Source organism: Monodon monoceros, unplaced genomic scaffold, assembly GCF_005190385.1.
Source record: "Monodon monoceros isolate NGI ecotype Baffin Bay Population unplaced genomic scaffold, NGI_Narwhal_1 Super_Scaffold_12, whole genome shotgun sequence".
Classification (NCBI taxonomy): domain Eukaryota; kingdom Metazoa; phylum Chordata; class Mammalia; order Artiodactyla; family Monodontidae; genus Monodon; species Monodon monoceros.
This window is the reverse complement of record NW_021703768.1, coordinates 106372528-106400071: the sequence shown is the minus strand read 5'-3', so window position 1 is coordinate 106400071 and position 27544 is coordinate 106372528. Positions and strand designations below refer to the sequence as shown.

Sequence of the window (27544 nt, the reverse complement as noted above, 5' to 3'; positions counted from 1 at the left end):
ATAATGTTCTTAGAACTGAAATAGCAATCAGCTGAATAAATAATAAAAGCAGAAAAAAGCAAAGTAATTCTTTCACAGTGTCAGAATTTAAAATTAATGCTATTTTAAATTCTTTGAAGACAAGAAACAGGCATTATTTACCAATAAACTTCATGATAAAGAGATCTTTGAATACTCAGTTTGACTCAACTATAAAGGCAGAGTGAAGCACTCGTGAGCTAATTCTCCACATGCCATCTTTTAAAATGTGTTAAAGTTTTGTTTTCTTGGGCTTCCCTAGTGGCGCAGTGGTTAAGAATCCACCTGCCAATGCAGGGGACATGGGTTCGAGCCCTGGTCCAGGAAGATGTCATATGCCGTGGAGCAACTAAGCCTGTGCACCACCACTACTGAGCCTGTGCTCTAGAGCAAGCGAGCTACAACTACTGAGCCCACGCGCTACAACTGCTGAAGCCTGTGTGCCTAGAGCCCATGCTCCGGAACAAGAGAAGCCACTGCAATGAGAAGCTCATGTACCCCAATGAAGAGTAGGCCCTGCTCGCTGCAACTAGAGAAAGCAACAAAGACCCAACACAGCCAAAAATAAATAAATAAAAGAAATTAATTTATATATAAAAAAAGTTTCATTTTCTCTAAAATTAGACATTACCACATTTACAGAACTTTTAAAAAAACGTAAAGTCACCTGGAGATTTTGCAAGTGATGCATGAAATACTGAAAAATTGATCAACGCATATGATGCAAGGAAGAAGTTAGAGATAATTGGAGCAATAACATTCAGTTCAGCTGCAAAAGAAACATGAAGCATATTTAACTGACATATTAGACCTTTTTTTAACTCTTCAAAACTATGAATTATTTCAAACCTGTAGATAACAGCATAATGAATACTCCTACATCCACAAACCAGATTTAATGAATTTTGCCATATATACTTTATATACTTTAATTTTCAGAAATCATACCTTACGTACACAGTAGAAGCCCTCTTTATACCTCAACTCGTCAAAGTTGGAATATTCTTTCCAATGACATTTCGTTTTACTACACATATATATGGTCCATAAGCATTGTGTAGCACTGTTCTGGGTGTTTTAAAAGTTACGTAAATTATATCATACTATATTATCATTCTGTAATTTGTTATTTTTACATTTATTATATTTGAGATTCATCCATATTAATATATGAAAACCAAGTTTATTCATTTTTTTACTGCTGAATATTATTCTGCAGTTTCACTCTTCTGTTGATAGGTACTCAGGTTGCTTCCATTTATCACTATTATAATTAATGACACTAAGAATATTCTTATATATGTGAGTTTCTATAGGGTAAAAACCCCTAAAAAGAACTGTTGGGTCACAGGAAACTTAACCAAATACATTCTTAAATATCACATGAGAGTTAGTTTCCAGTAGTATAATCAGACTTTTAATAAAAGTCCAAAGTCTTCTTGAGCAGTGAAAGACCCATTAGCTTCCTTACGATCAGAGGCAACAGTACCAAAAAGTAGATCGGCGGAGGTTCTACCTTCATGAAAGACACTGGAATCCTTTTCCTTACGCTATTATCATATTTGTTTTAGGGACAAGAACCTAAGAGTTCCCTCTAGCCCTGATGGAGAATTAGTGATGGTAAGAATTTTAGCAAATATTTAACAAGTGCTATTATTTGCATTATTTTCTAAACACTCTTTCCTTTGATCAAAAAGAAACTAACTTAGTATTGCAGGCAAAGTAACATTTTGTTTATAATTTAACAATTCAGTGTTGACAGCTGATACTATAAATGCACCAAAATCTACATTAGCGTACATTTATAGACTAACCAATTAAGATGAATCCAAGTGCAATTAAGAATGTTAAGATGTAGCCACGAAGAGGTTCATTATTTTTCCCATAACCTTTAGCAAACATCTGGAAAGCTGGGTAGATGTTGTCCTTACATAAGGCCTAATGAAGAAATGTAAACGTTAAAATGAAATATATCGAAATAAGACATACAGATCTGCTTACAGTTACAATAGGTTAATCAGGAATGGAACCCAAGTTTCTAATTCTTGGTCCTCTTTCTTTCCCCTCACGCTGCTTCACCTACAAACTGTAAAGGAGATTCAAACATTTCTAGCATCAGAAAGACAGGAGGTTTAGAATACACTGAAGTTTTTATCCATTTTATTCCACCCCAGGTTGAAATTCTTATATGAATAAAGAGCCAAAGGAGCAGGCATACACAGAAGAAATGTGGAACCTTGAGAAGTATGACAGACGTGTGACCTATTTTAAGAAAACCAAGTCCAAATCCTAGACTCAAAACAAATGAAAATCCTAATTATAAAACATAATCACCTTTCTTAAAACAATACTGAAAATAATTTTAGTAAATATTCTACACCTCTACTGTACTAACTAGCTACAATAAAAAATTAAGAACAAACAAAAAGAACAAAGGAAATTAACAAAGCTGCAGAATCGATATCTCATTTGTTTTAGTAATAAAAAGTTTTTTCTATCCAGTATCAGCCATTTATTTAATGCTCATTAAAGGGAAACAATGTCTATCATATTTATTATTATATCCTGAGTACCTAACATAATGCATAGCACGTATTAGACATTCAGATATTCATAAAATTAAACATTAATGTTGGCATTATGCTAATAGGAATAAGATACTTTAATTCTTTTGATTTATGGTCTTGGACTATACTTTTTATCCTTGGTAAGACGTTATGAAAATTTATGCTAACAGTATGTCCATAAAGCAAAAATTCATCACCACTTCCAGAAAGACAACTCAAAACTTACACCCTGAGAGTAGATATAGGCCAAGTGTTTATATATACACATCCACATTCATATGCATAAAATTAAATATGCTACTCTGGATATATGTGTTTGTATATGTCATATAAATATCAATACATGGGCTTGATAGAAGTAAACAAATAATTTAAAAATATTAAAAATCCCATATTTAAATATATTACCTTAACTGCCCCTTTAATAAAATTTGTAACATGAAAATACTTACCTGAAATATTTTGGGCGCACTCACAAGGGATGCTAATGCAGAAGAAAGAGTGGCTGAAAAGATACCTGCAGAAATTAGTGGTGCAAAGCCTGACACCATGCTCATTACCTTAAAAAAGTGACAAAAATGGAAAAATAAGTCTTACATAAAATTCAAAAAAGAACACAACACTTCATCTTTATTATTCCTATGAAGACCACTAATAGTAATTCTGGGAGAAATCTGATAAAAATAACAATAATAAACAGTAATAATGGTTACGTGCGTACAAACTTCTGAAACTGATTTACCACCAGCCCTAAATGTAAAAAAACTTTTTATTTTGTAAGATGTCAAAGGCACACACAATGGCAGAAGAACATACTGAACTACAAAGTATCCATCGCTCAGTTTCAACAGGGCCAATCTTTTCATTATTGTGAATTAAACCCCAGATCTCATTTCATGCATAAATTTTTGTGTGTACCTCTAATGCGTAAAAACCTTTAAAAACTGTAACTACAGGGCTTCCCCGGTGGCTCAGTGGTTGAGAGTCCGCCTGCCAATGCAGGGGACATGGGTTCGTGCCCCGGTTTGGTAGGATCCCACATGCCGCGGAGCGGCTGGGCCCGTGAGCCATGGCCGCTGAGCCTGCGCGTCCGGAGCCTGTGCTCTGCAACAGGAGAGGCCACAGCAGTGAGAGGCCCGCGTACCGCAAAAAAAAAAAAACTGTAACTACAAAGTCACTGTCACAGCTTATAAACTGGGTAATTCCTTAACAGCATCAAATACTCAATCACATTCAAAATCCCCAAATTATTCCTCTTTTCTTGCTTTTTAAAAGTTTGTTCAAATCAGGATCCACAAAAGGATTACATTTACATTTGGTTGATATGTCTCTTAAGTCTTTTTCAATCTACAGGCTCACCCTTTCCTTTACATTTTATGATTTTTATGTCATTTCTCCTAGAGAAACCCCACGCTCTGGATTTTGCCGACAATCTCCACTGCCTTGTTTAACTTGTTCCTCTCACCTCTATTTCTAGTCAACTGGTAGGTAGGTAGATCTAGACAAGTTGATCAGACTGAGGTACAAGTTTTCTGGCAAGAATATTCCAAGGTGGTTTGATATACTTCTGTCAGGAAGGTTGTTTCCTTTTTTTAATGTTAAGATTGGTATTGTGGTTATGTTTTTTGTTTGTCTTTAAAGAGTACTTATTTATTAAAGCTAAAAGTAGAAATATCCAGCTGAAAGGGTCTAACTCCAGGATTTGCCTCTAAATAATCTAGGAAGTGGGGAGTCATAAATAAAACAAAATTAGCCATGCGCTGATAACTGATGAACTTGGAAAATGTGTATGTTAGGTACATTATATTGCTTTCTCTATCTTTGTACATGTTCAAACATTTCCCTATAATGAAGTTTAAAAAAAATGGATCACTAACTTAGACAATGAGAAGGCAATCAAATAAATCCAAACAGAGGAGCACAATACAAAATAAATTGCCTGGACTCTTCAAAATGTCAACATCCTGAAAGGTTAAAACAGGCAGGCTGGGAACTCCTCTAGATTAAAGAATTTTAAAGTAACTAAAGGCCATGTGTGACACCAGATTGAATCCTGGATCTGAGAAAAATTGATCTGGGACATTACTGGAAGAAGAGAGGAAGTATGAATATGGAATATATATTTAGACAACAGTATTTCATCAACACTGAATTACTTGGGTGGGAAAATGTACCGTGCTTGTACAGAATGTTTTAAATATTTCAATCTGATTGTCATGTGATGTCTATAATTTATTCTCATTATGTTTGAGGAGAAAAATACTATACATATATATATACATATATATAAAGATAAGGCAAATGGGGCAAAATATAAACTAGTAAATACAAATGAAGGGTAGGTACACAGGTTTTCATCGCACTGTTCCTTGTGAACCTTTGAAATCTGTCAAAGTATTAAATTGATTCCTAAGAGTTGTTTAATGGATTCAGGTACTGTCAACTTGATCTATGCATTATAAATTTTACCAGTAGTGAATGATGATCAACATCTAAATTCATTACTTCATTAGTGGAGATTTACCTTTCATTTATATTGACCAAGAACATGCCAACTGAGACCAAGGAGATAAGGAAATCAGGTTTTAGGCTGTTTACTATACACTTGCCTATAATTTAATATTAAGTCTGATGTAAAACTAGCTCTGGGTACAATCCCTGGCCATAATACCTAAGTCTGGTTTCATGTATACATAAACCACCTTGTTTCACTTAAATGTCTCTCCCTGCATCTTTCAGAAGATTTAGGTTTAAACCTGAAGAACATATTTAAGAGTTTTAAGAAACATTAGCATTGACTTCTCTGAGAATCTCCGGGAGAAAAAACTCATTGAAAAGATGATTTTCTATTCAGCCTTTTAATACCAATTTAGTAGTTACATACACATGATACATTTTTCATAATCACTATTTTTACACAGTTATTATTTAATGCTAGAATCTGTCCTTAGGGAAGGAGATTATAAAGGATAGATAAGGTGGACCAAGATAAAAATAAGCAGACTTGATTTCTGTTATATATACTTCTCAGATAATACAAAATTCCATGTCTGTCTGTAATGCCTTCAAAGTTAAGTAAGTACAAAGGCAGGAGGTAAATGAAGAAAAAAGGGGAGAAAAAAGAATATGATACATTGATAGATTAAGCCAAAACTGACACCAGCAACATTACATATAACCATAACATTTCACCTTTCATGTTTTGAGGAAAAGATTCATTTTCTTTTCTTCCATCACCTCTGAATTAAGATAAATAATGCTCCATGCTTAGCATCTACAAACTATGCTTCTATGATTTGCCAAGTTTCCTGTTTTCTAGTTATACATTTATCCAATAACCTTTGTGTTTCCCACCATTTTATGGTAAAATATGAGTAGCAAGTAAATGAAATGCATTCAAATAATAGTAACATCAGTGTTATCAAAAATATATAGTGGAAACAAAGATGAAAAACAAAAGATGGTCTGGTCTTTAATAAGGGGGGGATAAAAGACAAAAGTCTAATAAAAAGTAAAAAAAAAAAAGTGGCAAGTAAAACGAATGGTGAGATTTTGTGTGGGGAATGTGTGTGTGTTGACGATTTAGGGTCCAAAAAAATGTTCATGGAACTGGGTTTGAAGAGCAGACAGATTTGGACATATAAAAAGAAAAAGCCAGTGCATTCCAAGCAGAGTGAAGCAACAAATAAAGCAACAGAGTAGGGTAAGCGTGTGCATGTATACATATACAAACACGTAATGACTGGAGTTCAGTCTGGATAGAAGCAGTGGGACTTAAGTTTGGGTATGAAAGGCTCTGACGGAGCAATGAAGCTCACATTTTATTAAGCAGTGGTGAGTCAAAGGTTTCAGAGGACATTAAAATGTAGAAATATAAGAAACATAAAACTAAAGAAAATTAAACATTTAAGAAAAATAAAGTGACCCTATTATATATGCATATATTTATCAACTATATGCAAAATAGTATTATATAGTGTGTCTTTGTATAGATTTCATGATGGAGTCTCCACTTACATGCTCCTCAGTTACGTTCTATTCACCATTCTTCATTTTCCAAGTGACAAGCAATTGATAATTTTACAGGATTTTCTTTCCATTCTGTATCGCTTTACAAAGTATTTTTTTTTAATTTACTTAAATTGGAAAAGCAACTTTACGTACACCAAATTCTCACACTTTGCTTGAATGAGTCCATACTTAGACTTGATAAAGACAACACACTTCTGTATTTCAAGGCAACAACACAGAAATCTGATTGGCATTTTCAGTCACTGGGCAGAGACCAACATCTGTGCCTTTCATACACAGTATCAATGTCTGAATTGGCCTGAATAATTAGCTGGACATGAATACTTTCTTTCATTCCTACGATTTTGCCTAGTCTTATGACTAGAAAAAACAAACTTCTATTACATAATTGAGTTCAGTATTTTTAACCACTGAAAGTGCAGTAAATTGCTTGAAACTATACAAAAGAAAATACAAATAATGGCATTAAATATTTAAGTTATAAAATTTTAATGTAAAATACATAGATTCTACATAAAATGTCTATATAATGTTCTACAATACATTAAATCCTCAACTATTCTGTTTATTATGTTTACACATTACTGGAGAAACACTAGGAAGCGAAATTTTTATTTTCCACTTTGAATTAGCAGTACCATCTATTCTATAAATTTACCACAGAATATTTTAATCTCCTGAATTTACACCTTTATGTTCTTTTGTTTCTAGCATCCTGAGGCTTATCAAGCAACTCTCAAAATATCCTCCAAATTTTACTGACTCCTTTTCCTCTTCTATCTAAAACCCATAAATTTTACAAAAATTTCATTTTGCTTTCAGTATCTTACAGAGGTAATAATAAAACTGATATTCTCCAAATACTTGAGCAGTAATACTAATCTTCACACAGTTCATACGTTTAATAGTTCACAAACTTTTAAGCATCCATTAATAATTTTATTAATCTGTTGTTCAATAGTGGTTTAACACAGCATCACTATATGATAGCCAGATCTAATTAAATAAAACTACTGATACTAATCAATACTTTTTTAAAAGGGCATTCATATATAAAGCAATTATGGAGAAACCTCAAATTGGAAAACTGAACTCATTTCAATTAGTATGGGTTTAAATTGCTCAAAATCAAAATGAAATACTTAGATGTAAGTCTAACAAAATATGTACAGGACTGATATTCTGAAAACTACATAATACTTATGAAAGAAGTTAAAGAAGATCTAAATAAATGGAGAAACGTAAGTGTTCATGGGTTGGAACACTCAACATAGTAAATCTATCAATCCTCCCCAAATTCATGTACAAGTTTAATGCAGTTCCTATCAAGATTCCAACAAGACTTTTTTGTAGATAAACATAGATTATTCTAAAATTTATTTGGAAAAGCAAAGGGACTAAAATAGCTAAAACAATTTTGAAAAAGAATAAAGTAGGAGGAATCAAGCTACCCGATTTCAAGACTTACAACCAACTATAGTAATCCAGAAAGTATGGCACTGGTGGAGGGATAGACACAAAGATCAATGGAACACAACAGAGAATCCAAAAATAGATCCAGCACATATGACCATGTGTGAGATGTTTTCTTGCTTTCTGAAACAGTATACTGTATATATGTACTATATATTATACCCTATGATAAAAGTGTTGCCCTCTGGGGCCCTTTTGCCTCTGAACAGGCTCAGATTTCATTCTTTCATATTTTTCTGTTTTCACAATTAGTTGCGTACAGTCTTTATTGATATCTGGGTATAAAGTAACAACAATCCTCCCTTCTAAGTTTTTGCTATACTCTGAATGGTCAGAGTTGATAGCAGTCTGACCTCTAGATGAACACAGAATGTCTGTATAATATAAATTTGATGCTCACCTGGAAGTTGTTCATTAGGCCATAGGAACAAGGATTGCTTTCACAAGATGAAAAGTCAAAGTTTAATTTGCAGGCTGCAGAAGTACAGTTTGTTAGCTCTGTTACAATAGTGTCATTAACGTTCCCCGTAGCATCCCGAACAACACAAGAACCTGAAGCACAAGGGACAATGAGGACAAAAAATCAAACTAATGCTTACATTCATTTCAAAATTATATACACCCATAAAGAAATTACAGTGCTGACTGTATATACTTGCTTATTATAGCATACATTGTATTTACAATTAAGAAAGGTTTACCTGGAACAGAATTTGGAAAGCATCATGGTCCTCAGTATTAAGAATTATTTGGAATAACGTACGATGTACAACTAACAGTAATGACCATTCCTTAGAGTTCATATATTCTTACTTTTGAAGCACTTGAACAATGCTTTCTCATCATATATGATGTAAAAATCACAGGCATTACAACAAAAACTAAACAATAAAACAAAAATTAAGTTTTGAAAGGAAGAGTTTTTTTAATGACTAGACAGTCTGTATACAGTTCTTCATACTTAAATTTCTTCTTTGGACTTTCAGAGCAGTGTTTGCAAAACCACCTCCTTAAAGGTACTCCTGAAACCACTGGAGGTTGAGGGCAGAACAGAGAGAGCCCTATCTAACCTTAAAGCAGCTATGCTTTTATAGTTCATATTTTGATGTTCTCCATCAGAATTGTCTGGGGAAAAAAGGTTCCACTGCTTGAGCTAGTTACACAATTACTAGTGTAGAGGTGATCTTTACTGACTCCGCTACTGAATATCAGGGAGAAAGGGCTACTCCTGTTGCCCTAGTGTAGACAGAATGAAATGAGTACAATGGCAAGTATTATTGGAGCGTCAGATAAAAACAGAAATGTTTTCCTGCAATAACAAATTATTTCCCATGAAACATAATCAGTTATATCATTTTTTAAATTAAAAGTAAATTTTCTAGCTTACGTATAATGTATATAAACAGCAGTCCCCAATTTTTTTGGCACCAGGGACTGGGTTCGTGTAAGACAATTTTTCCATGGACGGGGTGGGGATGGTGGGGGGTGGCGTGGGGTGGTGGTGGATGGTTCAGGCAGTAATGCGTGCGATGGGGAGTGGCAGATGAAGCTTCGCTCATTCACATGCCACTCCCCTCCTGCTGAGCGGCCTGGTTCCTAACGGGCCGCGGACCAGTACCGGTCTGCAACCCGGGGGCTGGGGATCCCTGTATACAAGCATGCTAGAAACTTCTAGGGGAATACAAAAATATTTTGCTAATAAGCTTATAAATGTAATTCATTTTCTTTTTTCAAAATGAATTTCAGGAATTTCTGTATGCATTGCAATGATAAATGTAATCGAGTTACTTTTTCAAATGTTAACATAGCCCACCATGATAATATTATTAGCATTTCTAACCCTTGTTTAATAAAATTTCAAAATTACATTTACGCAAATTAGCAGCTCAGTTTGTAAAAACAGTTCTGTCATTACTTCCCAACACGTGATTGAATATATGGCAAAAATAAAAATTTTCTTACTCAAATACATGGAAAATTTATATTCTGTAGTCAATGAATTTGGAGTTTGTAATTCTTCTGATTAGTACTAGACTAAGATTTATTCTTGTAGTATGCTTAAAATTTTTAACTGTAAAACCTGAATTTTAGAATTTAGATATTAAAGACAATGCTTACATTTTAAAAACATGTTTTCCGGGTAAACTATGTACTTTCATGAATGTGTACTAAATTCAAGACAAGACAGTATCTACAGTCAATGTATGCAAATTATATGTAAAATCAGTAGTTACTAAATTTTTTTCTGTACTGTTTCAGTTAAGAACCTCCTATTACAAATAGCCTTTTAAAATTATTTATTTATTTGCTTATAAATAAATAAAACACCAAAACCCTCTTTGCCATGAAAACAGTTTTTTAAAGGAAGTGCCATTATCATATGGTTGGTAACAAAATCTCTGACCTTTGACTTCCTTATCTATAAAAGATTTAGAGACTGGCTGATCACTTAAGTCCTTTCTTCAAGTTCTAAAATGTTATGATTCCATGAATGTATTAAAGTGGCTTAAAACCATTTTCATTAATTTAATAACACTTTTCATTCAATTCCTGTGCATTGAATAGGTTTTATGGTAAAAAATGCCAGGTATTTCTTAATAGCCTTGAAACAATCTTCATACAACAAGATTACATAAAAATATAAAATAACCATCATAAACAAAAATATTCCAAAATTTGTAAAGCTCAGAAAGTATAATGCATTTACTTCTACATATGAATTACATTTTCTGTAAATATATCTCAGTGAAATTTAAGAATCTGCAGATAAGATTTTACATAACTTTCTAGCTTACTAATTAATAGAAATCCTAAAGGAAAAACCTTAGAGCATTTAGTGACTTAGATAATGTCTACAGAATCACCACTAGTTTACTTAAGTATTTTTGAAAATACAAAACTTAGAATCCTTTTATTGAAATACTTAATTTAAAAGTTAGAAATATAATGTCATGAAAATGAATGTTTATAGTATGTACATCATTAAATTTCTGAAACACATAACAAATGTAAGGTTATTTACCTACAGATACTGCAATTCCTATGTAAACCACCGTAGTAATTAAAATGGCTAAGAGTGTTCCTTTGGGTATGGCTGACTGAGGATCCTAGAAGACAAGAACATTTTTTAAGTCTACCTTTAAAAATAAATATATGTAAATCACTTTTTGTATAAAATTGATACAGCATTTTAAAATACTTACTGCGAGATCACCTGAGATATTTGCTCCAGCCAGAATACCAGTTGCGGCAGGAAAAAAGATGGCAAACACAGAAAAAAAGGTCTCTTCCTCTCGAAAATCTGGCCCAAAGTTCTCATTAAATATTTCAGCTGTAGAGAACAAAATATTTTTGGCAATTAATGGATAGCAGATTAGACCATGATAATTTAGGTTAAGAATAAGTGTTTATCTAAGACCCCTGACTTTTCTTCAGCTCAAGTAACTGGTAAATTCTTGAATTATTTCCTAATTCAAGTATGTATTGGTGTTTCTCTTTTCTTATATGAGGGAAATGGTTTACATTCAAAATGATTTGACCTGGTTCATGCCCCACTATTTTTTATACCTTACTAATTATGTTTCAAACACCTCTAACTTGATTGTTATCTCTCCAAGAGGTCAAAGAAGCAAGAAAGCAGGCAGAAGAACAAAAGGGACATAATACAAACCTGGAACCACATTTTTCCTTACATCCAGCTTATATTCTATCTATTTGTACAGCTTTCTCTATTTCCTAGTGGTGACTTGTTTGACTTTTGAGGCTATTCATCAGGCATCCAGATAATTTGTAGCTAAGACAAACCAGGTAAAGGGCCTTTCCATTTCAACAATAATGAAAGCTTCAACTAGTCCTGCTGTTTCCATCTATTCTGATAGGCCCTGACACTGAAAAAACCAATTAACGGTCATCCATCCATCCATCCATCCATCATTTGCGTATACACCACGTGCCAGGTCCTGTACTGGAACCATCCAGTATCTCAAAGTACTGAGAGATCCAACAGCAACAAGCTACCTTCATGGAACTTAAGAGTATCAATGAGGAGCTACAAAACAAGTTAAGAAAAAGGTCACTGCAAATAGCAGTAAATGTACGGATGGAAACAGGGTGTTGTGATAAATAATGAAAGAGAGACAAACTAATTCAATGTGGTTACAGAAGGCTAAAGAGATACAACTAAGGAGCTAACACTTAAGCTGAGACTTTATTGAGCAGGAATCAGCCATGTGATGTTCCAGGAGAAAGAGTACACCAGGAATAACCAACAACATGTAGAAAGGCCCTGAGGCAGGAAAAAAGTTTACCTCTTTTGGAGAACTAAAAGATGCAAAGCCCTCACAGTAAGGGGGAGATGAAATGAGATGGAAGGGATCAGCAGGGGTGAGATTATGCAAAATTTTAATTTTACAGGAGTTTAGATTTTGTCCTATGCCAAGGTGGGCGTAGAACCACACAACTGACATGATGCTTATGTGGATGCTGCATGGACAGTGGACTGAAAGCATCAGCATCTGAAGCAGGGAGACCAATTAGGAGGTACTGCAGTGGTTCAGTCTAGTGATGGGAGAATAATGTACTGATTAGAGAAGGATTAGTAAGTAAGAGGGCAAGTAGAAAACACTGAAATCCTGGTTTCTTTCACTTACTAGGATGGAGAGGTCTGAGAACGGTTAGGTAGGAGGGACATCAAATAAACAAATGAATGTATACCTGCATCTGGAGTTTAAAGGAGAGATGCAGGAATAGAAATATGTGAATCCCTTGAGAGCATTTTGAGCCATGAGAAAAGATATTGCCAAAGGAAAGAATACAGTTAGAAGATGCAGGACAACACTCTGTGCAACTCTGACATTTAGAGGTTTGAAAGAAGAGAAGGGGTAACAGGAGTAATAGATATAGTGACCAGTGAATTAGGTAGAAAAGAACTCACTAGAACACAGTGACTGACATCAAATAAAACAAGAAAAGTGTTTCCAGGAGAATGGGACAACTAAATATAATGTTGCTGAGAGTCAGAAGACTAAAAAACTGCATGCTGTATCTAGCAACATGTTATTGTGACCATGACAGACAGAAGCCAGTTAATAGGGGTTGAGAATGAATGAAATAAGACCATTTGGTGAAAGTAACATGGGGAATAAGTTACACACGGTCTCAAAGTATCTCTCCACAAACTACTTATTAATTACAAAGAAGAAAGTGGCAACCTAACAATAGATAAAACTCTCAGGTAGCACTTTCACCAAGTCATTAAATTTAACACCATCAGTGATGGGGAAAACTGACATCATGTGAGTCTCCTGATGTGAGACTCTGAAGACACACTCTTCATGTAGTGTTCTTGGCAAAAGTAAACAAGTGAATCTATGGAAATCAAACAAAACCAACTGGAGGGACTTTCTAAAAAAACAAATGGCCTGTACTCTTGAAGAATGTCAATGTAGGGAAAGAAAAATAAAAGGCTGTGGGGCGGACCAAGAGGATGCGGAAATCATGTATCCGCACAACTAGGGGACCTACCAGGCACCAGTGGGGGACCATGGACACATAAGGGGATGGGAGGAACTCGCAGTGACTGGCTTGCGGGATCTTCGTTCCCAGGCTGGAGGTCAGGCCCGAGCTCCTGTGGTGGGAGCTCTGAGTCCAAACCACTGGACTAACAGAGAACCTAGGATCCCAGGCAATATTAATTAGAGTGAGGCTTCCCAGAGGTCCTAATCTCAGCACCAAGACCCAGCTCTATCCAACTGCCTGCAAACTCCAGTGCTGGATGCCTCAGGCCAAACAACCAGTAAGACAAGAATACAGCCCCACCCATCAAAAAAAAAAAAAAAAAAGAAACGACAGAAAAATATGTTACATATGAAGGAGCAAGGTAAAAACCTACAAAACCAAATAAATGAAGATGAAACAGGCAACCTACCTGAAAAAAGAATTCAGAGTAATGATAGTAAAGATGACCCCAAATCTCGGAAACAGAATGGAGAAAATACTAGAAACACTTAACAAGAATCTAGAAGAACTAAAGAGCAAACAAACAATGATGAACAACACAATAACTGAAATTAAAAGTACAATACAAAGTACTCTAGAAGGAATCAATAGAATAACTGAGGCAGAAGAACAGATAAGTGATCTGGAAGATAAAATGGTGGAAATAACTGCCAGGGAGCAGAAAAAAGAATGAAAAGAATTGAGGACAGTCTCAGAGGCCTCTGGGACAACATTAAACACAGCAACATTCAAATTATAGGGGTCCCAGAAGAAGAAGAGAAAAAGAAAGGGTCTGAGAAAATATTTGAAGAGATTATAGTCGAAAACTTCCCTAACATGGGAAAGGAAATAGTCAATCAAGTCTAGGAAGCACAGAGAGTCCCATACAGGATAAACCCAAAGAGAAACATGCCAAGACACATATTAATCAAACTATCAAAAATTAACTACAAAGAAAATATATTAAAAGCATCAAGGGAAAAGCAACAAATAACATACAAGGGAGTCCACATAAGGTTAACAGCTGATCTTTCAGCAGAAACTCTGTAAGCCAGAAGGGACTGGCAGGACATATTTAAAGTGATGAAAGGGAAAAACCTACAAACAAGAATACTCTACCCAGCAAGGATCTCATTCAGATTCGATGAAGAAATTAAAACCTTTACAGACAAGCAAAAGTTAACAGAATTCAGCACCACCAAACCAGATTTACAACAAATGCTAAAGGAACTTTTCTAGGCAGGAAACACAAGAGAAGGAAAGGACCTACAAAAACAAAAACAAAACAATTGAGAAATGGTAATAGGAACCTACATATCAATAATTACCTTAAATGTAAAAGGATTGAATGCTCCAACCAAAAGACACAGACTGGCTGAATGGATACAAAAACAAGACCCGTATATATGCTGTCTACAAGAGACCCACTTCAGACCTGGGGACACATACAGACTGAAAGTGAGGGGACGGAAAAAGATATTCCATGCAAATGGAAATCAAAAGAAAGCTAGAGTAGTAATTCTCATATGAGACAAAATAGACTTTAAAATAAAACCTATTACAAGAGACAAAGAAGGACACTACATAATGATCAAGGGATCAATCCAAGAAGAAGATATAACAACTGTAAATATTTATGTACCCAACATAGGAGCACCTCAATACGTAAGGCAAATGCCAACAGCCATAAAAGGGGAAATTGACAGTAACACAATCCTAGTAGGGGACTTTAACAAACCCCACTTTCACCAGTGGGCTGCTCATCCAAAATGAAAATAAAAAAGCAAACACAAGTTTTAAATGATACATTAAACAAGATGGACTTAATTGATATTTATAGGACATTCCATCCCAAAACAACAGAATACACTTTCTTCTCAAGAGCTCATGAAACATTCTCCAGGATAGACCATATCTTAGGTCACAAATCAAGCCTTGGTAAATTTAATAAAATTGAAATCATATCAAGTATCTTTTCTGACCACAATGCTATAAGACAAGATATCAATTGCAGGAAAAAAAAATGTTAAAAATACAAACACATGGAGGCTAAACAGTACACTACCAAGAGATCACTGAAGAAATCAAAGAGGAAACCAAAAAACTACCTAAAAACAAATGACAATGAAAACATGACAATGCAAAATGTATGAAATGCAGCAAAAGCAGTTCTAAGAGGGATGTTTATAGCAATACAATCCTACCTCAAGAAACAAGACACATCTCAAACAACCTAACCTCACACTTAAAGCAGTTAGAGAAAGAAGAACAAAAAAAACCCCAAAGGTAGCAAACGGAAAGAAATCATAAAGATCAGATCAGAAATAAATGAAAAAGAAATGAAGGACACAATAGCAAAGATCAATAAAACTAAAAGCCGGTTCTTTGAGAAGATAAACAAAATTGATAAACCATTAGCCAGACTCACCAGGAAAAAAAGGGAGAAGACTCAAATCAACAGAATTAGAAATGAAAAAGGAAAAGTAACAACTGACACTGCAGAAATACAAAGGATCATGAGAGATTACTACAAGCAACTATATGCCAATAAAATGGACAACCTGAAAGAAATGGATAAATTCTTAGAAATGCACAACCTTCCGAGACTGAACCTGGAAGAAAGAAAATATGAACAGACCAATCACAAGCACTGATATTAAGACTGTGATTAAAAATCTTCCAACAAACAAAGGCCCAGGACCAGATGGCTTCACAGGTGAATTCTATCAAACGTTAAAAGAAGAGCTAACACCTATCCTTCTCAAACTCTTCCAAACTACAGCAGAGGGAAGAACACTCCCAAGCTCATTCTACAAGGCCACCATCACCCTGATACCAAAACCAGACAAAGATGTCACAAAGAAAAAGATCTACAGGCCAATATCACTGATGAACATAGATGCAAAAATCCTCAAAATAATACTAGCAAACAGAATCCAACAGCACATTAAAAGGATCATACACCATGATCAAGTAGGGTTTCTCCCAGGAATGCAAGGATTCTTCAATATATGCAAATCAATCAATGTGATATACCATATTAACAAATTGAAGGATAAAAACCATATGATCATCTAAATAGATGCAGAAAAAGCTTTCGACAAATTCAACACCTATTTATGATAAAAACTCTGCAGAAAGTAAGCACAGAGGGAACTTATCTCAACATAATAAAGGCCACACATGACAAACCCACAGCCAACATCATTCTCAATGGTGAAAAACTGAAACCATTTCCTCTAAGATCAGGAACAAGACAAGGTTGCCCACTCTCACCACTGTTATTCAACATAGATTTGGAAATTTTAGCCACAGCAATCAGAGACAAAAAAGAAGTAAACGGAATCCAAATTGGAAAAGAAGAAGGAAAAGTGTGACTGCTCACAGATGACATGATACTATACCTAGAGAATCGTAAAGATGCTACCAGAAAAGCACTAGATCTAATCAATGAATTTGGTAGAGTAGCAGGATACAAAATTAATGTACAGAAATCTCTTGCATTCCTATACACTAATGATGAAGAATCTGAAAGAGAAATTAAGGAAACACTCCCAGTTACCATTGCAACCAAAAGAATAAAATACCTAGGAACAAATCTACCTAGGGAGAAAAAAGACATGTATGCGTAAAACAATAAGACACTGATGAAAGAAATTAAAGATAATACAAACAGATGGAGAGGTATACCATGTTCTTGGATTGGAAGAATCAACATTGTGAAAATGACTCTACTACCCAAAGCAATCTACAGATTCAGTGCAATCCCTATCAAACTAACAATAGCATTTTTCACAGTACTAGAACAAAAAATTTCACAATTTGTATGGAAACACAGAAGACCCAGAACAGCCAAAGCAATCTTGAGAAAGAAAAATGGAGCTGGAGGAATCAGGCTCCCTGACTTCACAATATACTACAAAACTACAGTAATCAAGACAGTATGGTACTGGCATAAAAAGAGAAATATAGATCAATGGAACAGGATAGAAAGCCCAGAGATAAACCCACGCACATATGGTCACCTTATTTTTGAAAAAGGAAGCAAGAATATTCAATGGAGAAAAGACAGCCTCTTCAATAAGTGGTGCAGGGAAAACTGGACAGCTACCTGTAAAAGAATGAAATTAGAATACTCCCTAATACCATACACAAAAATAAACTCAAAATGGATTAAGGGGCTTCCCTGGTGGCACAGTGGTTGAGAGTCCGCCTGCCGATGCGGGGGACGTGGGTTCGTGCCCCAGTCCGGGAGGATCCCACATGCTGCGGAGCGACTGGGTCCGTGAGCCATGGCCGCTGGGCCTGCGGGTCCGGAGCCTGTGCTCTGCAGCGGGAGAGGTCACAGCAGTGAGAGGCCCACGTACCGCAAAAAAAAAAAAAAAAAAAAAAATGGATTAAAGACCTAAATGTAAGGCCAGACACTATCAGACTCTTAGAGGAAAACATAGGCAGAACACTCTATGACATAAATCACAAGATCCTTTTTCACCTATCTCCTAGAGAAATGGAAATAAAAACAAAAATAAACAAATGGGACCTAATGAAACTTAAAAGCTTTTGCACGGCAAAGGAAACCATAAACAAGCCGAAAAGACAACCCTCAGAATGGGAGAAAATATTTGCAAACGAAGCAACTGACAAAGGATTAATCTCCAAAATTTACAAGCAGCTCATGCAGCTCCATATCAAAAAAAACAAACAACCCAATCCAAAAATGGGCAGAAGACCTAAATAGACATTTCTCCAAAGAAGATATACAGATTGCCAACAAACACATGAAAGGAGACTCAATATCACTAATCATTACAGAAATGTAAAGCAAAACTACAATGAGATATCACGTCACATTGGTCAGAATGGCCATCATCAAAAAATCTACAAACAATATATGCTGGAGAGGGTGTGGAGAAAAGGGAACCCTCTTGCACTGTTGGTGGGAATATAAATTGATACAGCCACTATGGAGAACAGTTCCATAAAAACAGTTCCTTAAACAGTTCCTTCTAACAGTTCCTTAAAAAACTAAAAATAGAACTACCATATGACCCAGCAATCCCACTACTGGGCATATACCCTGAGAAAACCATAATTCAAAAAGAGTCATGTACCACAATGTTCACTGCAGCACTATTTACAATAGCCAGGACATGGAAGCAACTTAGGTGTCCATCGATAGATGAATGGATAAAGAAGATGTGGCACATATATACAACGGAATATTATTCAGCCATAAAAAGAAACGAAATTGAGATATTTGTAGTGAGGTGGATGGACCTAGAATCTGTCTCACAGAGTGAAGTAAGTCAGAAAGAGAAAAACAAGTACCCCGTATGCTAACACATATATATGGAATCTAAAAAAAAAAGGTTCTGATGAACCTAGGAGCAGGACAGGAATAAAGATGAAGACGTAGAGAATGGACTTGAGGACACAGGGAGGGGGATGGGTAAGCTGGGACAAAGTGAGAGAGTAGCATGGACATATACACACTACCAAATGTAAAATAGATAGCTAGTGTGAAGCAGCTGCATAGCACAGGGAGATCAGCTCGGTTCTTTGTGACCACCTAGAAGGGTGGGATTAGGAGGTGGGGAGGGAGGCACAAGAGGGAGGGGATATGGGGATATATGTATGCATATAGCTGATTCACTTTGTTATACAGCAGAAACTAACATAACATTGTAAAGCAATTATACTCCAAAAAATCTGTTAAAAAAATAAATAAAAAATAAAAGGCTAAGGCACTGTTTCAGATTAAAGGGGACTGATGATTATGTAAAGAACTAGTTTTAAAAAAAGGAGATTGAAGAGACATGACAAGTGAATGCAATACAGGATCATGGACTGGATCCTGGAACACGAAAAAAAAAGTCTGTACATAATCTTTGTAGAAACAGTTGGAGGGACTTCCCTGGTGGTGCAGTGGTTAAGACTCTGTGCTTCCAATTCAGAGGGCCCGGTTTCGATCCCTGGTCAGGGAGGTAGATCCCACATGCATGCCGCAACTAAGAATTCACATGCCACAACTAAGGAGCCTGCCTGCCGCAACTAAGACCCGGCACAAACAAATAAGAAAAAAAGAAAGAAAGGAAGAAAGAAAGAAAGAGTTGGAAAAATTTGTACCTAAAAAATATGTTATATATAACATTATGCCAAAGTTAAACTTCCTGAACTGTCCTTTTCCTTAGTAGATGCACACTTAAGTATTTATAGGTAAGACGACATGATTTCTGCAACTTCTCTCAAAAGGTTTAGCAATCATAGTAATAACAATTAGATATATGAGTGATAAAACAAATGTGGCAAAAAAAGAACATAAAAGTGTGAATTTTTTTGTGAATGTAGGTAAAGGGTGCAAGGAATTCATTTATTTTTTTATAAATTTATTTATTTTTATTTATTTGTTTTTTGGCTGCGTTGGGTCTTCGTTGCTGCACGTGGGCTCTCTCTAGTTGCAGCAAGAGGGACTACTCTTTATTGCGGTGCACGGGCTTCTCATTGGCTTCTTTTTGTTGTGGAGCACGGGCTCTAGGCACACAGGCTTCAGTAGTTGTGGCTCGTGGGCTCTAGAGCGCTGGCTCAGTAGTTGTGGCGCACAGGTTTAGTTGCTCCTCGGCATGTGGGATCTTCCTGGACCAGGGATCGAACCCTGTGCCCCACATTGTCAGGCAGACTCTTAACCACTGAACCACCAGGGAAGCCTCCAAGGAATTTATTGTATTAATTTTTCAAGTTGTCTGTAAGTTTCAATTTTTTTTGAAATAACAAGCAATAAATGGGAGGTAAGGATTTGAGAAATTTGTCTGTGAAAGGGGCCTGGAAAGTAAGGTGGTAACTGGAGGAGAATAAAAGACCAGAGGTAGTATTTTCAAGGATGGGAATTACTAGAGCAAGTATGTGAGGTTATACAGAGCTGACAGTTTTGATGCAGGGAAGCAAGTAAATTACCAAAGGATAAATGCCTTTGAGAAAGTAAAGGAAATGGGATCTAGATCACAGCAGAGGCACCGGTCTTTGGCAAAAGGGAGATATTTCTCATATCAAAAAGGAAAAAGGAGAAAATGAATATCCCTATTAGGTAGTCATTTGAACTGACAAGTTTATTAACACAACCTGTTCACTGCAGACACTACCTTAAGAAAAGGAAGGCCAAGCAGTATCAACTGCTAAAAAGGAAAAGTCATATTCCAAAGTATATTTAAATTTATTTACCTCAGATTGAGATAAGCCCAGATGTGCTATTTGAATACAATATAAATTATTACTATACTAGATAAGGATGGATCTGAAAAAAAGGAAATGAAAAATATGGCCTAGCAGATATTTACAGATATTTTAAAATCAATTAAAGCCATAAACAGAAAATACATATTAGGAATCTTTTTAGAAGTAACCATCTACTAAAATTTTAGAAATAAAGGTGGCAAAAACGAATGTTCAAAAATCTATAATGTAAAAAAAATTTAAGTAAAAAACACATTCATAATTAGAAGAAATGTCACAAATACAATTTATGACAGAACAAAATACAGAAAATTATCTAACTAATAATACTAATCTTCACTTCTGGCATGCCTAAAAGACACCTCTTCCCCTAATTCAGGAAATCATGATTAGATATTTAGTGCCTGGTTTCAGAAGTAGGCATAAGCGCTAGTAACCAGAACAGACATCACACTATCAACTCAGGATGAGTAGGTAAAATTATTGCAGGCAGGTGTTCTTGCTTAAGGTAAGCACCTTGAAACAACTCTTATGTGAAAACTGCCCAGCCAAGTCAGTGTCAGACATAGGCCAAACAAGCACGACTCATATATGTTCCAAGGATGGTGTGGTGTTACCAGTCGGCAATTAGATTAAGGAGCTTACACCAGAAGGTAAATCAACTAGGTCTCTAGGATCCAAAATTTAGTCAACTAATTTTTTTCCAGTAAGACTTTCTGAAGGAAGAAGTGCATTGATTTATTGTACATTCTGCATCTTTTCACAAATCTGTATGCATAGCTCTGGGCTAAACAACTCAGGAGAAGTGGAGCTAGGCTTTTCCTTCTAAGGCTTCAAAACAAGGAGTTTTTGTCAATTTAAGACAGACACACCTATTACCCTAAGTGATAAGCACCTCTGATGCTACTGCAACTATTCTTTCTGGCTTTCATTCTACCTTGCAGAGATAGGTTCAGAACGGCTGCTCAATGGAGGGAGTGGGGAGAAGAGGAGATGCAGAAAGACACTTTAGGAAACAATAAGTGACAAGTAAATTTCACCTGTAGTGAAAATTAGATGCACAGACTGAAAGAGGTTATGGAAGATAAAAACTGGAAAATCCTCACACAATTAATAATGTAAACTGTAGAAAAACTTAGGTTGCAATTATACCAAGAAACTAATATTTCTAGTTGCTTTCACAGTCTTAGGCACTTTTAGATTATTGTGTTTAAATACAACTAAAACAATGAAAAAGTGATGTTAGAACAAAACTTACAATTTCAGTAACAATTTCTCCAAATGAGAAGAGAACAAAAGCACTTTTCCTCAATAGCACTGATTTCTCTACATTCTATCACCTTTTGTTGCTAGTAATCAGAAATGAAAGATGTAAATAAAAGTGAAACAAACATAGAGGAACCAAACTAAACTGGACAATTACTGTTAGTCACTACACCAAACTCAATTACATTACAAACTATGTAAAATATACTAAATTTATTTAACACTAGAATGCTGTAATATGCACCTTTAAAAAAAATTCTATCTTTCTTACTTACACTTATAACCAAAGAAACCTTTGGGTTTCTTGCTCTCCAATGGGATAAATGTTCCTATGACGAAATCAGCAATAGCAAGTAGTAGAATCACCAAAAGCACAATCTGAGCCTGAAATTTTAAACGTGAAAAATCAAAATCAAATATATCATGTCTATATATTAATTCAGTTCGACTAGAATATAACTTCCATGAGGGAAAGCTTCTGTCTTGTTTCCCTGGTGCCTCACACAATGCCAAGCACAAAGCAGGTGCTTAATAAATTTTTGTTAAATGAACAATCTTTAAAGAACTATCCAAAATGAATAGCAAAAGTAGGATCAGGCCATATATTTCTGAAATGAATTAAAGATGTGCATGTCCTGTTAACAAATAACAGAAACTTTAAAAATATAGGAAAAAAATCACAGTACTTATATTACCTTTACTAAATCCCTCTGACATACCCTATAATTCTTTTTTTTCCTACATACTCTGATTACCTCTTAAAATGACTGTTATCTCCAAATCCTCACTACGTCGCCAAATAGAAAATGATCTTATACGTGAACTTCTTTGAAAATGGCCACTTAGGAACCTTCAAAATCTGAAAATATTACTACACCTTAGAACATTCCTAAAACACAAGGTCTAAAAGTTTGTACATTCAACATTTACAAATGTTCCAATGATATCACTACTTACTTTTGCCTCCCACTCCATTCCAGCTACTGAGATACCTAAAAGGATTACCACTGTAATGGCTCCAATAATTCGGATATCATTGATTTCATCTATCATAAGTATGGAATGTTCCTACAAAAAGAAAATAATAGGATGAGCAGTATTAGTTAGTTCAGATAAATTCTTCAATTCTCTTTGAAAGTTTTAGAACTATCACAGTGCCTCACATGCAGAAGTTGAATAAATGCCTACTTAAGGAATGAATAGAGAGACCTAGGGAAAAGGAATGAATTACTGTTTACTATTAAGGTGTCATTCAAGTAGCTGAAGATATCAAAAATATGATCAAATTATTAACGCTGCTGTATTTTATACAGACTCAAATATAAAAAAGAATTGCTAACAAGTAAGGAAAAAATCATAATACGACTAAGTAGTACTAATAGGATTTTTTAAAGTTACAAAGCAGAAATATATTTTGCATTCATTGTGGTTAGTGAGCTCATTCTTTTAATGGTCTCTTATGTTGCATAAGGAAAAGAGATGAACACACTATCATGCAGCTGTCCAAATCACACCAATCCGTTCTAAGAGCAAAATTACTTGTGGCTAAATATCAATGACATCAAAAACATATACTAAATTAAACAATGAATGAATATGAATTCTTAATGATTACACCACTTTCTTACTTCCTTTGCTTTGTCTCTTTGGCCTACACAGCTAAGGTCAATGCCAATGCAAGAGTCAGTCCTTTCAGATGTCACACTTCCTAACATACCATGTACTACAGTAGATGAACAGTTACAACCTAACATGACAACTATAGGTGTTACTCAAGGTTCCTCTCATTTAATAATACTGAATCCTATTTCACTTGTACTGCTTTAACTACACACATACTAGTTACTCTTTTCAAACAAGTTCTCTTCTCAACTCCAGAGCAATATTATCAACCACTTTCTGGCCAGCTCTACTTAGATATACCAAATTAGACATCCAAAGCGAAAATGTTCTGCATTCTCTCTCACAGTAAATGGCATTACCATCCATCTAAATCTTCCTTTCTCTTTCTCTAATTTCCCACATCTCATTCATCAAGTCCATTTACTCAACTTTTTAAAAATCTCTCAAATACACCCACATCTCTCCAGCCTCATTGGTCACTGGTTTAATATTAGCCACCATCTCCACTCAGGACAGCTACAACAACCTTTTAAATGGTCTCCATCTCCAGTTGTGATCCCTCAAATACATTCTCTATACTGTGGTCAGATATTTCTTTAGGCCCCAAATCTGATTATCATGGATCCGCAACTCCAGTCAAGGTAAGATTCAAATTTAAGAGCAAATAAAACCCTTCCTGGCATGATCCTTTTTTCTCCCTCTCATCTTACATCTCTTGCCACTTAGTGCTCCAGCCATACTGAAATATTCTGTTTTTCTTTTTTCTTTTTTAATATATCATACTCTACTCCTTCTAGATCTGTTTCCTTTTCTTCCCTATTCCCCTCATACCATACTTTACCTCTCCTATCTGCCTGCTAATGGCTAGACTCCCTTCCTTGGAAAACCCTGCCTTGACACTCCTCTGACACCCCACTCCTGGATGGTATACTAAGTGATCCCCCTCGTGTTGCCACGGCCCCCTACAGTTAGCCATTTCTGACACTCTATAGTAATTATTTTTGTCTATCTCCCATACTAAACGTCTTGAAAGGCGAGTTTCATGTTCCTTGCTGCTTTCCTAGCATCATATATGGTAAGTGGCACATAAACCCTCAATAAAGATTTGGGAAACAAATGACTGGAAAAAGGTGAATTACCTTAAGCAACTCCACCACAGTTTCGGCAAATCCAACCACATACATAGCAACTGCAACAGCATTGGCAAAAGCGAAGATCAGGCCAATCGCACCGCCAAATTCTGGCCCTAGACTTCTAGATATTAAATAATATGCTCCTCCTAAAGAAAAGGAAAAAAAACACACCAAAAGTACTAATGTTAGAATTTTAAATGTCAATCCTTTTAATTATACAAAGCACATGCCACCAGTAAACACAGCAGTTAAACTCATAGGCAAGTGGGTGAGCATATTTTTAGGAAGAAACACCCAGAAAGAATTCTTTACAACCCACTTCATTCATAACAGTTCTGAATATCCAGAGAATTCTCCTCATGTTAAATATAAAATCATCCTGCTATTTAAATATCTTTCTCTTCTAAAACTTAGATTAAAATGGGTAACAGCCTCTTCCTCATATTCAGAGACACCAAGATCATTTCCCAATGATTTTCTAAGTAATAGTTTTAATCTTAATGTAACATTTAAATTCACAATCGACATGATTCCAGTTACTTAAATTAGTGTGGTAATTTGCTGGTAACGTGAATACTAAGGCAAAAAAGAAAGTATCAGAAGAAACTTAAAGGATAGCACATACTGGCACCCTTAACAGATATATTAATAGTTTGTATTCTAATAAATCCTGCCTAAATGGCAGAGTAGACAAAGACATTAAATAAGCTGTCATGAAGCAAGTATTTTTCTAACTTGAAAAACAAATCAGTATGATGATTTTGAGTCAGTCTAATGCTTAGTTGAAGTCACTAAGAGCTCTCCTAAAATTCTAATTTACTTTTGGCCTCTAGGTCATAATCAAAACTTAGTTTTAATAACAATGAAGTTACAGTAAGTTATATACATTTTCTAGACACTGATGAAGTATTTATTCTTAAGACCATATAATGAAATGCCATTAAACAGCTTAATATTTATTTCTACTGCTTTCCCAGTATAATGAAGACAAACGCAACAACAGATTCTACAATTTAATAAAGTACTAAATGTGCAAACTTTATTTTGGAAATATCTGTAATAGGTTTTGTAGTTAATTTTTATCAAGTTTCTCAAAATATTATATACTTTAAACCTATCCAACAAAACTACCTTAGTAATTCACTTTACTAATTAATAATTTTTATCATCTTGAAAATTCTGAAGAAAAAGAATTGCAACCTGACCATTTAGTATTAGTCTCATTTTTTTTATGAGATGAAATGACTTAAAAATTTCCCCCAAATCTTTCTGAACACTAAAAATTCTAATGGACTTATATAATGACAAGTTTAATTAATCACAAGGAAAATCCCTGGAATATAATTAATCACAGCCTACATTTAACAAACATGTTTTCAAAATTCATGTAAATTATTTCATTTAATCCCAATACCAATAATGAATTAAGAAAAGTATTATCTATCCCGATTTTATAGATAAGAAAATTAAGTCACAATAAAAGGTTAATTGAAATCAGTCAACCATTCACGTGCTTCAGTAGTTGACAATACAAACTTTAGAATGAGAAATATCACCAAGAGAGCCTATAAAAGCATGGAATTCATTTGTTATGTGTTTAAAGTTTTGATTTTATGAAATTTCAAATCTTTCTATTACTAAAAAAATATATATCTTCTTTTTAAAATTTATTTATTTAATTTTATTTTATTTTGGCTGCATTGGGCCTTTGTTGCCGTGCACAGGCTTTTCTCTAGTTGCCGTGAGCGGGGGCTACTCTTCGTTGTGGTACGGGGGCTTCTCATCGCGGTGGCTTCTCTTGTTACGGAGCATGGGCTCTAGGCACGCGGGCTTCAGTAGTTGTGGCTCGTGGACTCTAGAGTGCGGGCTCAGTAGTTGTGGTGCACGGGCTTAGCTGCTCTGCGGCATGTGGGATCTTCCGGGACCAGGGCTCAAACCCATGTCCCCTGCATTGGCAGGCGGATTCTTAACCACTGCACCACCAGGGAAGCCCCCCAAAAATATCTATCTTAAGGGGCATTTAACATGGGTAAAGATAATGGGAAGGGAAATATTCTTTATATGAATAAAGATAATCAGAAGGGAAATGAATATAAGTAACAAATTCTGACATTTCAGAACTATTTAAAAATCTTCTTCCAATTGGGATACCTAAACTTAAAACCTAGGACCCAGTTTCATTACTTTTTAAAAGATTTTTATTTTTTTTAAGAAAAAGTTACACATGAAGAATATAAAAGCATCTGCTTATCATCCTATACTTTAAATTCCTGATGAAAAGCAAAAGTACTCTGCCCTATTTCTTCTCACTTCCATTCCTGCATCCTAGAGGTAACCAGTTTTAAGAGCAGCTTTCTCCCCCTTTTTTTCCTTAGCAACAAAATAGATAGTATAAAAGATCTACTACTCTGAAAGACTGGTCTATTTACTAATCAGCATAGAGTGGCATCTTAAATTAAAATTTTTATTAAATTTAAATTTTATTAAATTTTTAACTTAATTCTAGCAAGTACAATTGACTCTTGCATGACACAGGTTTGCACTGTGCAGGTCCACTTATACGTGGATGTTTTTCAACAAATATATTGAAAAACTTTTTGGAGATTTGCGACAATTTGAAAAAACTCACAGACGAATCAAACAGCATAGAAATATTGAAAAGATTAAGACAAGGTTACGTATGTCATGAATGCATAAAATATATGTGGA

The 27544-nt window shown here is 35.1% G+C and overlaps 1 protein-coding gene across 1 annotated transcript in view; it reads right to left on the bottom strand.

Moving 5' to 3' along the window:
* The window catches only part of SLC12A2 (solute carrier family 12 member 2), a 108790-nt gene that overhangs the window by 39816 nt on the left and 41430 nt on the right, over positions 1-27544 (bottom strand). The window contains exons 5-13 of the mRNA XM_029217643.1: positions 24842-24981; positions 23037-23147; positions 22355-22463; positions 11294-11421; positions 11113-11197; positions 8491-8642; positions 3038-3145; positions 1833-1956; positions 686-787 (exon numbers count right to left, since the gene is read on the bottom strand). Coding sequence (XP_029073476.1) covers positions 686-787; positions 1833-1956; positions 3038-3145; positions 8491-8642; positions 11113-11197; positions 11294-11421; positions 22355-22463; positions 23037-23147; positions 24842-24981 — 1059 coding nt within the window. The remainder of the gene's footprint in view (positions 1-685; positions 788-1832; positions 1957-3037; positions 3146-8490; positions 8643-11112; positions 11198-11293; positions 11422-22354; positions 22464-23036; positions 23148-24841; positions 24982-27544) is intronic.